Raw genomic sequence first — 12500 nt, 5'->3', positions numbered from 1 at the left:
GAGCTGGATATGTTCTTAATGTATGTGTGTGTGTGTGTGTGTGTGTGTGTGTGTGTGTGTGTGTGTTGGGAGAGATGGATGTATTGATAGACTGAGAAGGAAGATAATGAAGGAAAATAAAAAGGAAAAAAAAGGGAGGAAAGAAAAGAGGAAGAAAAACGACAAGGGGAAAAATACGCCATTAGAAAATAAATAGGAAAGAAGTCTAGACATATCAATTATAAATGAGGATGATAGATAGAGAAAAAAAGATAAAGAGACAGAGAAGATGAGAGGTGAGGGAAGCAAGAAAAACGATAAGACGAAAAGAAAAGCAACTATACCATTAGAAATTAGAAGCAAATGAAGACTGTACAAATTAATCATAAGTGAGGATGACAGAAAAGAGAGAAAGAGGGGAGGAGAGAAAGAAAAACGATAAGGAGGTAAAGAAACAAACAAAACACAACACAACACACCAAAGAACAAATTAACATGAAGACTCGAGAAATAATTTAGAATGAAGATGATAGATAGAGTAAAAGAGCAAGAAATAGAGTAAAAAATGAACTAGAGTAAGAAAAAGAGGTTGAAAGAGGAAAGCAAAAAACAGATAGAGTAAAAGAGAGAAAGAAACAGGAGAACAAGAAGCAGATAAGAGTAAAAAAACGAGCTAGTGAGGAAAAGAAGCAGCAGATAAGAGTAAAAAAAAAAAAAAAAAAAAAAACGAGCTAGAGAGGAGAATAAGGAACAGAAAGAGGAGAGCAAGAAATATAATAAAAAAAAGACCTAGAAAGAAGAGATAGAAAGTAAAAAAAAAAAAAAGCTAGAAAGAGGAGAGATAGAAAGTAAAAAATAAAAAAAGCTGGGAGAGCAAACAAAAATCAGACTAAAAAAAAGAAGCTAGAAAGAAAAGAGCAAGAAATTGTAAAAAAATAAACAATAAATAAATAAATATGTACAAAGAGGAGAACAAGAAACAAATACAGTAAAAAAAAGGTAGAAAAAGGAAAGCAAGAAAAAAAAAGCTAGAAAGAGAGTAAGGAAAACAAAAAAGGCGAAAATTAACTATACCAACACAAAACAAATCTAAATGAAAACTTGACAAATAACTTATAAATGAGGATTTGGATAGACACCGATAAGCACATTTCACACAAGGACAGCCACGTGTAGACCTTATAAAGTCCTGCCCCTTCATTTCAGTTACCTGTTAGCGAGGCGCTGGTACCTCGCTATACCGAAAAAATCACTCAGCCGAACGTTCTCAAAAGGCGGGCTGGCGTTTTCGAGTCCCACCTCAAAACCGCGAGACAGACGCCGCCGAAAGGACTGTATGTTTGTATTCAGTGACTGCATCTTGTACTGGCACCATTACGATTCACACAGACTACCACAGTTAACCACAGTTCAGCAGCTTCCCTGTGGTCACTATTCACCAACCTCCAGCGTCACCAGAATGTCAGAATCACCAGTTAGTTTAGCCACTCCTGTTATTACTAGTACTGCACCAGGATTGAAGATAGCATTACTGTAACCACCTCTCTGTATCATTGGTATTCTGGTAGTAATACGTGTTGAGTCACCACTACTAGTTGAGTCATCTAATTGCCATCACCACCACCAGTTCCCTCACCACTACTCTATCAACATCACCACTACACTCCGTAATATTTAGCTTCTCATCACTACTAGTTATTAAGTCACCACTAGTTTAAGCCAGCACTATCACGTCACCATTCGTCACAGCATCGTTCTATCACCATCACCTGCACACTCAATACCAGTCAATCATTACCACTCCTAAAGACACCACAATTCTGCCATCCCCACACCAGTCTATCACCACCAGCACTATTCCCTCAGTCACCAGTTACAAGGATGTTCTCTCACTGGTTCACCTCACCACAACACCGCGCAGCCTTCCACAACATTATCTACACCACTAATGCTTCCACTGATAAGCCACTCACCGCTGCTGTTCCTTCCCGACGCCACCCAACATCACCACTATCACCATATCATCACCATATCTACCCTTCCTTCACCAGTCACCACTTCATCCCAACATCACTACACAATTCACCACATCAATACCACATCTAGATTATTTTCATCACCACCACAACACTATCAAGTCACCATCACTATCACCACTACCACCACAGTACCTTCCTCACCCAGTCACTGTCTCACCACTAAAGCTTTCACCACACACATGTTACGAGTGGTGGTGGTGGTGGTGGTGGTGGCAGTACATTTGTGTCTTGGTGTGTGCGGCGCCTTGTTAACTCAGAGAGGTAGGAAGGGACACGGTGAGGAAGACAAGGAGGAGGAGGAGGAGGAGGAGGAGGAGGAGGAGGAGGAGGAGGAGGAGGAGGAGGAGGAGGAGGAGGAGGAGGAGAACACACTACGTCCTTGACTGGTTAGGAATAGACAGTGAGGAGATTAATAATGAGACAAAGATCACCTCTCTCTCTCTCTCTCTCTCTCTCTCTCTCTCTCTCTCTCTCTCTCTCTCTCTCTCTCTCTCGCCATCCATCCATTCATGTCTATTCCTCTTTTTCTCTCTCTCCTCTCTCTCTCTCTCTCTCTCTCTCTCTCTCTCTCTCTCTCTCTCTCTCTCTCTCTCTCTCTCTCTCTCTTCATCCCTTCCACTTCTAATCTTGCTCCTCTCTCTCTCTCTCTCTTCATCCCTTCCACTTCTAATCTTGCTTTCCTCCTTATCTTACTCTCTCTCCTCTCCCTCTCCCCTCTCTCTCTCTCTCTCTCTCTCTCTCTCTCTCTCTCTCTCTCTCTCTCTCTCTCTCTCTCTCTCTCTCTCTCTCTCTCACCCTCCCTCGCCCATCACAGCCAGGTGCCAATCAAGCCAACACCAACACAGGAACAACACCAGTAACACCAGTCAATATTCGGCAATATTCACACACACACACACACACACACACACACACACACACACACACACACACACACACACAAGATAAACTGTACCCCCTCCCCTCTCTCTCTCTCTCTCTCTCTCTCTCTCTCTCTCTCTCTCTCTCTCTCTCTGGTAAAGCGATAATGAAACAGAACCACGGATTAACTTCCATGTCCTTTCTCCTCCTCCTCCTCCTCCTCCTCCTCCTCCTCCTCCTGCCACGCCATCAGCTACACACGGGAAGGCGATAAGATACCACAGCTTTGATAAGATAAGGTAGGGAAGTGACACATGGTATACAATGAACTGCAACAATGACAACAACAATACTTACCACCATACTACTACTACTACTACTACTACTACTACTACTACTACTACTACTGCTACTACTGCATGTTATAGCCAGTAGAGTATTAGAGAAGTGAATGAAGTAGGGTGACGCGTAAGAGACATGTCTTTAATCACTTTTGTTACTGTATAAGGAAGAAGGAACGAGAAGAGGTGAGAAATTTAATCAAGGGAAGTTAATAAAGAGGAAAAAGAAATTATGTGTTTACGAGACAAATATTGCGACACACACACACACACACACACACACACACACACACACACACACACACACACACACACACACGTTTTCTCACACATATCACGGTTCTAATTTACACTCACATCAAAACTTACTAATTTATTCATGTCACAAAATTAAATCCGCACCTTTTGTTTGCCCACGAGTGTCCTGGGCAATGTTAGGCAACGCTGAGTGAGGTGAGGTGAGGTGAGGTGAGGTTGAGGTGAAGTGAAGTCAGGTGAGGTGAGGTAAGATAAGGTAAGGCAAAGTAAGGTAAGGCAAGGTAAGGTAAGGTAAAAGTAGGGTTAATTTAGGTTAGGTTAGGTCAAATTAGTAAGGTTAGGTTTAATTAGGCAAAGGTTACGCAAGGTTAGGTAGGCCAAAGCAAGATGGGAGTTAATTAAGAATTGACTTGGTTTGGTTTGGCTTGGTTTAATTTGATTAGGTGAAGTTAATTAAGGATAAGTAAGGCAAGGCAAGGCAAGGTAAAGGCAAGGCAAGGCAAGGCAAGGCAAGGCAAGGCAAAGTTTGACAAGGATAGGTAATGTTAGGTTAGGTAAAGTGACGTAAATATTATATCAGGTATGAATACTATTAACAAAACAGGTGAGAACAAAACAATAAAACACAGAAATTAATAAATGGATAAGGAAATAAATTAACTAATAAGTAAATGAATAATTGAATAAACAAATAAACAAACAAGTACATATATTATTTTTACACGCGTGAGTTTATCAGTTAATGAGTGCAAGACCAAACAGAGCTGGCCTGCATCATTTCATTAAATTGGAGGAGAGGGAGAGAGAGAGAGGGGGCGAGAGGGGAGGGGAAGGGGGAAGGGAAGGGAAAGGAAGGGAGAAGTGAAGGGAGGGTGAGGCAGGGAGCACTGATAAGGGGTAGAGGAGGAGGAAGAGGAGGAAGAGGTGTGAGGGAGTTGGAGGGAGTTTGTTTAGTAGACGGTAGAGAGAAAGAGAGGAAGGTAAAGGAGGAAAAGGAGGAGAGATAACGAGGGGAGGAGAGGAGGAGAAGGAATAGGGAAGGATAAGGAAGAAAGGAGGAAGAGGAAGAGGAAGAGGAAGATGAAGAGGAAGAGGAAGAGGAGAGGAAAGGAAAGGAAAGGAAAGGAAAGGAAAGGAGAGGAGAGGAGAGGAGAGGAGAGGAGAGGAGAGGAGGAAAAACTGATTGAGACATACACGGGAAAGAGGAAAGAGGAAAAACGGAGAAAATGATGAGGGGAGAGGGAGACGGGAGAGAGGGAGAGGGGAGAGGAAGAGGGGAGAGGAGAGAGAGGGGGAAGCGGTAGTGGCTGAACAGGTATACTTGATTGGGCGTGTTGAGGCGACGTACCACCACCACCACCACCACCACCACCACCACGACTACTTTCTCCGTATGGGGTCAGGTGTAGTACTGGTGGGGGTGGTGGTGGTGGTGACAAATAATATCAAAATGGTGAGTGAGTAATAGTCAACACCACCATTCATATTAAACCAGCAGTCACCACCACCACTACCACCGCCACCACCACCAACAGCGTCACTCATCACCTGGGTATTATGTGTGTAAGTCATCACCACTCACTATCAACACCACCGCCACCAATCAACACCAACACACACACACACACACCAAAAACACCAAAAACTTACGAATCTAGATAATCCTCGTTTACGAAAATCTTCACACTTGTCTCTGCTAATTCCTCGAGCGCCATAGTTGTCCCTCACCACCACACACACACCACACACAACCACAGAGCACCACACACCACACCACACCACACGTCACTGTTCCCTCATCATCACATATATCACAACACGGGGTAGGATAAGAGGGATCCTGTCTTCCTTCACTCCTTCTATCCTTCACTGAGGCTGATTGATAAGTAATAGTTAAATCCTTCACTCCACTAAAGGAGTAATTTTGAGGGTTACTAAATATACACTGGTTCACTCCACTGCAGCGTTGCCAAGTAAGGAGTAAATGACTTGTTAACTCCTTCCTTCCTTCCTTCCTTCCTTCCTTCCTTCCTTCACTCCAGGGCGTTGCTAGGTAGGAGTGGGTAAGGAGTAGTGAACGCAGCAAGCAGGAATGATAAAGCTGTGGTGACGGTGCTCTGAGCTTTCACTTCTTCCTTCATGTTACCTTGCACTACCCACACGGCCCGCCCCTCCGCCCCTCCCTCACTCCCTCACTCCCGCCTCTTGTCATTTACTCCTGCTCTCACTCATTTACTCTCACTCGTTCATTTGCTGTTTCTATCCACTCGTCTCTCTCTCTCTCTCTCTCTCTCTCTCTCTCTCTCTCTCTCTCTCTCTCTTGTCTCTCATTCTTCCTGTTGCTTTCGTGTGTTTTTATTGATTCTCTCTCTCTCTCTCTCTCTCTCTCTCTCTCTCTCTCTCTCTCTCTCTCTCTCTCTCTCATTTACTCTTGTTTTTCCTGTTTATTCCTTACTCCTCCTCCTCTCTCTTACTTAATTACTCACTCTCATTCTCATTCTCTCTCTCTCTCTCTCTCTCTCTCTCTCTCTCTCTCTCTCTCAATCACTTGCTTTCTCGTAAATTAATTGCTCGACATACTTAGAGAGAGAGAGAGAGAGAGAGAGAGAGAGAGAGAGAGAGAGAGAGAGAGAGAGAGAGAGAGAGAGAGAGAGAGAGAGAGAGAGAGAGAGAGAGAGAGAGAGAGAGAGAGAGAGAGACCAGGAAGAAAGGATGAATAAGGATTATACAAACATGCAAACAGGAAGAGCACAAGTTAAGGAGATGAAGGAGGAGGAGGAGGAGGAGGAGGAGGAGGAGGAGGAGGAGGAGGAGGAGGAGGAGGAGGAGGGCTAAAAGGTCGTCGGCGGTGAAACGGGAGATCAGAGTTACCTCCCCTGACTATCTCCACTCACGACCTCCTCCACCACTTTCACTCCTCCTCCTCCTCCTCCTCCTCCTCTGTCTCCTCTTCCTCTTCCTCTGTCACAAAGTAATTAAAAATAAACTCCACACACACACACACACACACACACACACACACACACACACCTATTCTCAATCTCAAACAACGGTCTATCCAGAGAGAGAGAGAGAGAGAGAGAGAGAGAGAGAGAGAGAGAGAGAGAGAGAGAACCCAATTATCACAAGGAAAACAAGGCAGGGTAAAGGTAACCAAGGCAAGGTAAAAGCAACAGTGAAATTCTCAACACGACCACAACCGCCGCAGTCACTAACAGATGACGCCACCGCAAGGGCCAGCAAACCCCGACAAGAGGAGGAGGAGGAGGAGGAAGAGGAGGAGGAGGAGGAGGAGGAAGAGGAGGTAGGTGCGTGACAGATGGATGCTGCACGAAGAAGAAGAAGAAGAAGAAGAAGAAGAAGAAGAAGAAGAAGAAGAAGAAGAAGAAGAGAAGAAGAAGAAGAAGAAGAAGAAGAAGAAGAAAAGAAGAAGAAGAGGAGAGGAGGAGGAGGACAAGAAGAAGAAGAAGAAGAAGAAGAAGAAGAAGAAGAAGAAGAAGAAGAAGCAACAAAAACAAGAACGAGAGGAGAACAGACAAGAAGACGAGGTAGAGGAGAAGGAGGAGGAAAAAAAAAACGGAGGGAGGCAGAACGGGTGTGAGAAAGAGAATATATAAAGAAAAAGAGAGGGAAACGAAGGGCAAGAAAGGGGGGGGGAGGAGGAGGAGGAGGAGGAGCAGGAGAAGGAATACAAAAGAAAGCCAAATAGTAACAGATCTTTTGGTCCTTGAATGGCTTTTTGGTAACTCCTTCTAACTAGCCAGCTGGCAGAGACACAGAACAGCACAACAGAACATTCCTCCCCCACAGTATGGAAAAACTGACACGGAATTTTCACGATAAAGGATGAAAGGAAATTTTGCTCTTCACCTTATTCTAAATCTAAACTCTATACGCCTGTCATAAAGTGAAAGCGTTAATAATAGATGTGTGTAAAATGCAAGTTGTCTCAGTAAACGCAGGGATTACAGATTTATGTGTAGTGATTCGGGCAGGAAGAGAGCTTGTTGGGGGTTAGCGTTGAAGTATTTGTCTAGCTTATTTAAAATGACTGATAAGAATTGCTGCTTATGATTTCTGAGAGTTCATTCCACATATTAACAATGCGATTATGCGAAATTCCCGTTTGATAACTTGGACATGTTCTTTGCTGGAAGAGAACCATTATGCATAGGTACAACAATAGATCTCCGAGTTGTTAATAGTGCTGTACAAATAATAATCATATTTCACTTAAAAAAAATAAGAAAAATCACTCAAAAACACATTTCTCGATTAATATGTACTCTTTAAAATTCTCCGTTGTTCCTCTTGTGACTGTATTATCTATAGAGAGAGAGAGAGAGAGAGAGAGAGAGAGGTCACGCACGTGGTAGCTCCGTGTTTTTCGTGGTGTTACAGTGGTTTAACAAAGTGCAGTGTTGTGAAAATTTCAGTGCTTGAAGTGCTAAGTGTCCTGGTGTCCATGTAAAAGTGTAAGGTGTGCTAAGCCTTGCAATAGTGTTAAAAAATCACTTGAAAAGAGTGCTTGTACCCGTGCAGTGACTGAGACCCGGGCCTGACCTGACGCGAGGCCTAAGGCAGCACACAGTTGCCAAATCTCTCCAAGGTAGTTTTTAAACAACCTGTATCTCTCTCCGTGGCTGGTTTGGCTTGACTTGTGGGAGAGGTAGTTAGTGTCGTGTGTTTTTTGTGCGCCTGTGGGGAAGTGCTTTGTGTTCTGTGCCAGTGTTTAGTGTCTGTGTTCACGAGTGTGTTAGTGTCGTACGTGTCGTTTAGAGCCAACACTCGTTGTCGCTCCCACACCTGGCTCCACAATTCCCCAGGAATCACTTATCCTCTCCCTCAATGTCCAGCCCCGCCCATCGCCCCATAGCCAGGCGAGACTTGCCTGGCTACCAGCCACAGAATTGGTGTTGCGTTTGTGGCAAAGCAACACTTAAGACTCAACACGTGAGCTGTGACGAGGAAACCTGCCGTAACCTTTGTCACAACAGCTGCCTTGGGGATACGCCAGTCTTCAAGTGTAGCTACACGGAACAGCTACGACTCCAAGCAAACATCCCGGACCCCGTCATCTACATCAGCGAGGAGACTGACACCCCACGCCACTACCGGACGATAGTGGGAGAGTCAGTGGGAGGGCTTGAGAGAGGAGAGCTAGTTTCACTAGTTGAGAAGCTCACTGAGGAAGCCTCTCAACAAAACTGTGTGATTAAGTCCCTCCAGGACGACCGAGACTTGATCATACAGCACAGAGACGTGTTTGCTGCGGCTCTCAGAGTAGCAGACAGGCTGATAGCGTCAAAACAGCGCCAGACGCAAGTAGCCACACGCTCTCAGGCAGTCAGCGCCCACGCAGAGTCAATTGACGAACACTGGGAGGTGGTTTGTCAGGACTCTGAGAGGTGGAGGACGTGGTGGAGCTCGGATAAACCGCAACAGATCCGGTACGCAGCTGTTTTCTCCACTTCCACCTTCCCTTCGCCTGCCCGGGAAACAACGACCGCTCCGCCTACCTCCACTGCTTCCACCGCCACACAGAGCGACTGTGACACCTCCCCAGCGTCCACTGTCACCCTTCTGCCACACAGAGTGACTGCTCGGTACTCACTACCACGTCTACCGCCACACAGAGCAGCAGGGACTCTTCCTCCATAAACACAGCGAACGGAGTAGATCGCGGTGCCTCTGTTCGCCCACGAACCTCTCCTCAGACCACTTCAGGAGATTGGAGAAAAAAGAAATCTAAGAGGGAAGTGCAGCAGGACGCGAGGAGGGTGTCCAGCGAAGGACTGAGGACTCACCAGGCCACCAAGCAGACACAAAAGCGAGCCAAGGCAAAAGTGTGTGAGTACTGCTCACGGAAAGGACACACTTCTGCTACTTGCCACGCCAGAACTGACGATTTACGTCAGGAGCGTCTCCTACAGCGGCTTCTTACGGTGGAAAGATACACAGCCACACCCTTCCCACCTGCAGCGCCTCAGCCCGCCCACCCCCTCACTTCATTTCAGTCCTTGCCACAACCTCGCCCACTCCTTCCTCAGCCTGGTATCTGGAATCAGAACCAGGGGCGGCAGTGGACCACCTCTTCACCAGTACCAGCAGTCGGCCGCGGACCCTAACCACCACCTCGGACTAGCAGGCCTCGCTCACTACCATCCCTCACCATGGTACAGCCAGCTTGCCCCGCCGCCAACTAAAGGTCGTCTCTAGCAACGTCCGTGGTCTCCGGACTAACCTTGCAGACTTATACCACAACTGTGTGCAACGACACAATGCAGACGTTGTTGTGGTGACCGAGACATGGCTGAACAGTGAGGTGGAGCCCACGTATGGCAGGATGCAGGGCTTCACCCACTGGGTGAGGAGGGACCGACAGGAGCGAACAGGAGGTGGAGTGGCTGTCTGCTTCAAGGAAGGAATGCAGGCCCAGCTACTCGACATAGACACGCCTCCAATGATGGAGATGATGTACTTCCGAGTAATGCTGGCAGACCGCTCAGCCCTCCTGCTGTGTGCCCTGTATCGCCCCCCGCGACAAGGGCCTGACTCACTCTGTACCTGACTGAGACCTTAGACAACCTGATGATGGCACACAGCTGCAGCCACGTGCTGATTGTGGGGGATCTCAATCACCACCTGGAAAGAGACGCCTACGAGAATCTCCTGAGGTGCAGGGTCTGACAGATCATGTCACCTTCCCACACATGAACGAGGAGGGACATTAGACCCTGTCATCTCAGACTACCAGGAAGACAAGCTTCAGTGTCATCAGCTGGGGCTCGTGGGCAGCTCTGACCATCACGCTGTACTGACACAGCTGGAAGTGGGCGTGGCTCAGGACGAGGCCACCACCCGCACCATCTGGCTGTGGAACAAAGCAGACTGGGCTTCCCTGCGCCGCGACCTGACCCACACCCCATGGGCCACTCTGCTACAGGGAGGAGCAGAGAGTGAAGCACTTGCACTCACCTCTCACCTTCTCGCCCTCCAGAGACGCCACGTCCCACACAGGGAATACACCACCAGATCGACGGATCAGCCATGGTTTGGCTACCGTTGCCGTGTTGCTGCCGAGGCAAAGTATGCTGCCTGGCTCCGCTACAAGAGGAACCCGACTCGGCGCAACAAGGACCTGCACAGGGCTGCATGCAGGAGGATGGTGGTAACCAGCAAGTGGGCCTTAAAAAAGTGGGAGGAAAGCCTGCGCCGGAAACTGTGTGGCACTGGCGTAGGAAACAAAACTTGGTGGTCTCTTGTTAAGGACAAACAAGGAACTGGCCACCAAGAATCCATCCCTCCCTCAGCAAGCAGGACGGTACTGTCGCCACCAGCAGTAAGGAGAGGGCACAGTTGCTGGCTTCCTTGTTTGCTGGAAAATGAAGGTCGGGAATCCACAGCAGCCACCGCCTCAGCTGGTCCAGCAATGTGAGAAGACTGTCACCATGGTGGAGGTGACGCATCAGCAGGTGAAGCGATTATTGCGGGGCTGGACACACAGAAAGCCACCGGCCCTGATGACATCAGCCCGCACCTGCTGAAGCGATGCTCCCAGGAACTGGCTGCCCCTCTCACCCAAGTTCACAACTTGTGTACGGGAAAACGTCTGGCCTTCAGTGTGGAAGGAGGCTCGAGTAGTTCCTGCACACAAAAAGCTCCAGGACGGACCCAAAAAACTACAGACCCATATCCCTGTTGTCAGTGGTGGGTAAAGTGTTTGAGAGGGTCGTGGCAGAGGTGGTGTGTAGCCATCTCAAGGACAATGCCCTCCTCTCAGACCAACAGTTTGGGTTCAGACCTGGAAGGTCAACCTCCGACCTAATGATGCTTCTCACCAGGCATTGGCAGGACGCCCTCGACGACGGCAAGGACACTATAGTGGTTGCTTTGGACATAGCAGGAGCTTTTGATAAAGTATGGCACAACGGATTACTAGAAAAGCTTCGTGCTAAAGGCATCCAGGGTGGCTTGCTACGACTCTTGGGAAATTACCTGCAGGACAGAAGCCTCAAGGTGGTTGTCAACGGGCAAACATCTGAGTCCCTGCCTGTGGAGGCATCAGTGCCACAGGGTTCAATTCTTGGCCCACTCCTGTGGAATATCTACGTGGATGATCTTCTCCAGCTACTGCCAGGAGTCATGGCCTATGCTGATGACTGCACCCTCTCCTATACCTATCCACGCCAGGACAGTGGGCGGGCTGCTGAGGCCATCAATCAGCAGCTACGAGTGATAAAGGAGTGGGGTGCTCGCTGGCAAGTGACATTCGCGCCGGAGAAGACACAAGCAATGGTTGTCTCTCGGTCCCCAGCCGCCATGGCAGCAATGGCAGGAAAGTTGTCTTTGGCGCTGCTGCTCTCCCACTCCAAGATGACGTCAAGATACTTGGAGTGGAGGTGGATCGAGGGCTGAGGTTTGACAGGCATGTCAAAACCATTGCCAAGAAAGCCTCTCACAGGATCTCCGCTCTCAGAAGGATCGCCAGTTTCCTCGACAGGAAGGGGAGACTGCTGCTGTACAAGGCACAGGTGCGGCCCCACCTTGAATACGCAGCTCTCTCCTGGATGTCCTGTGCCGCCACACACAGAAGGAGACTGGACAGCATCCAACGCCGCGCCATACGGCTAGTAGATGCTGCACTACCACCTCACCCAGAGCCTGAGCGTCCCCTTGATTCACTGGAACACCGCAGAGACGTGGCGGCGATCGTAGTGTTCCATAAGGCACAGGTGCAAAGAGTGCCACATCTGGCAGGGCTGCGTCATCCTCTAAGAGTCACCGCACGGAGCACGAGAACGGTGCTCAATGGTGGTGACGCCGTAGAGGTGCCGCGATCCCACGGGTGTCAGCATCAACGCACCTTCGCAGGACGCGTCTCCAGGATGTGGAACTTGTTCACGGCCGCGGTGCCTCACGTCCAGGAGATGAACACACAGTGTCAAACTGATGGCACATAAGTGGAGACAGACACTGCCAACTCCTCTGACACTCTTTGTGACGTGACACTCAGTGTAGT

General features: G+C 48.1%; 1 protein-coding gene across 9 annotated transcripts in view; it reads right to left on the bottom strand.

Moving 5' to 3' along the window:
* LOC123510015 (ecotropic viral integration site 5 ortholog-like) overlaps nucleotides 1-12500 on the bottom strand; it is a 115166-nt gene that overhangs the window by 30502 nt on the left and 72164 nt on the right. Inside the window, exon 1 of one of the 9 annotated variants that reach the window (XM_045264707.1) lies at nucleotides 5129-5584. The exons of 7 other annotated variants lie outside the window; for them this stretch is intronic. In XM_045264707.1, the coding sequence (XP_045120642.1) occupies nucleotides 5129-5193 (65 nt within the window). In that variant the 5' untranslated portion in view covers nucleotides 5194-5584. Of the gene's footprint in view, nucleotides 1-1189; nucleotides 1817-5128; nucleotides 5585-12500 lie in introns of those variants that run through there. One more of the 9 variants, XM_045264706.1, reaches the window with a different exon arrangement.

Source organism: Portunus trituberculatus, chromosome 28 (genome assembly GCF_017591435.1).
Source record: "Portunus trituberculatus isolate SZX2019 chromosome 28, ASM1759143v1, whole genome shotgun sequence".
In the NCBI taxonomy this organism is placed as follows: Eukaryota; Metazoa; Arthropoda; class Malacostraca; order Decapoda; family Portunidae; genus Portunus; species Portunus trituberculatus.
This window is presented reverse-complemented; position numbering and strand designations above follow the sequence as displayed.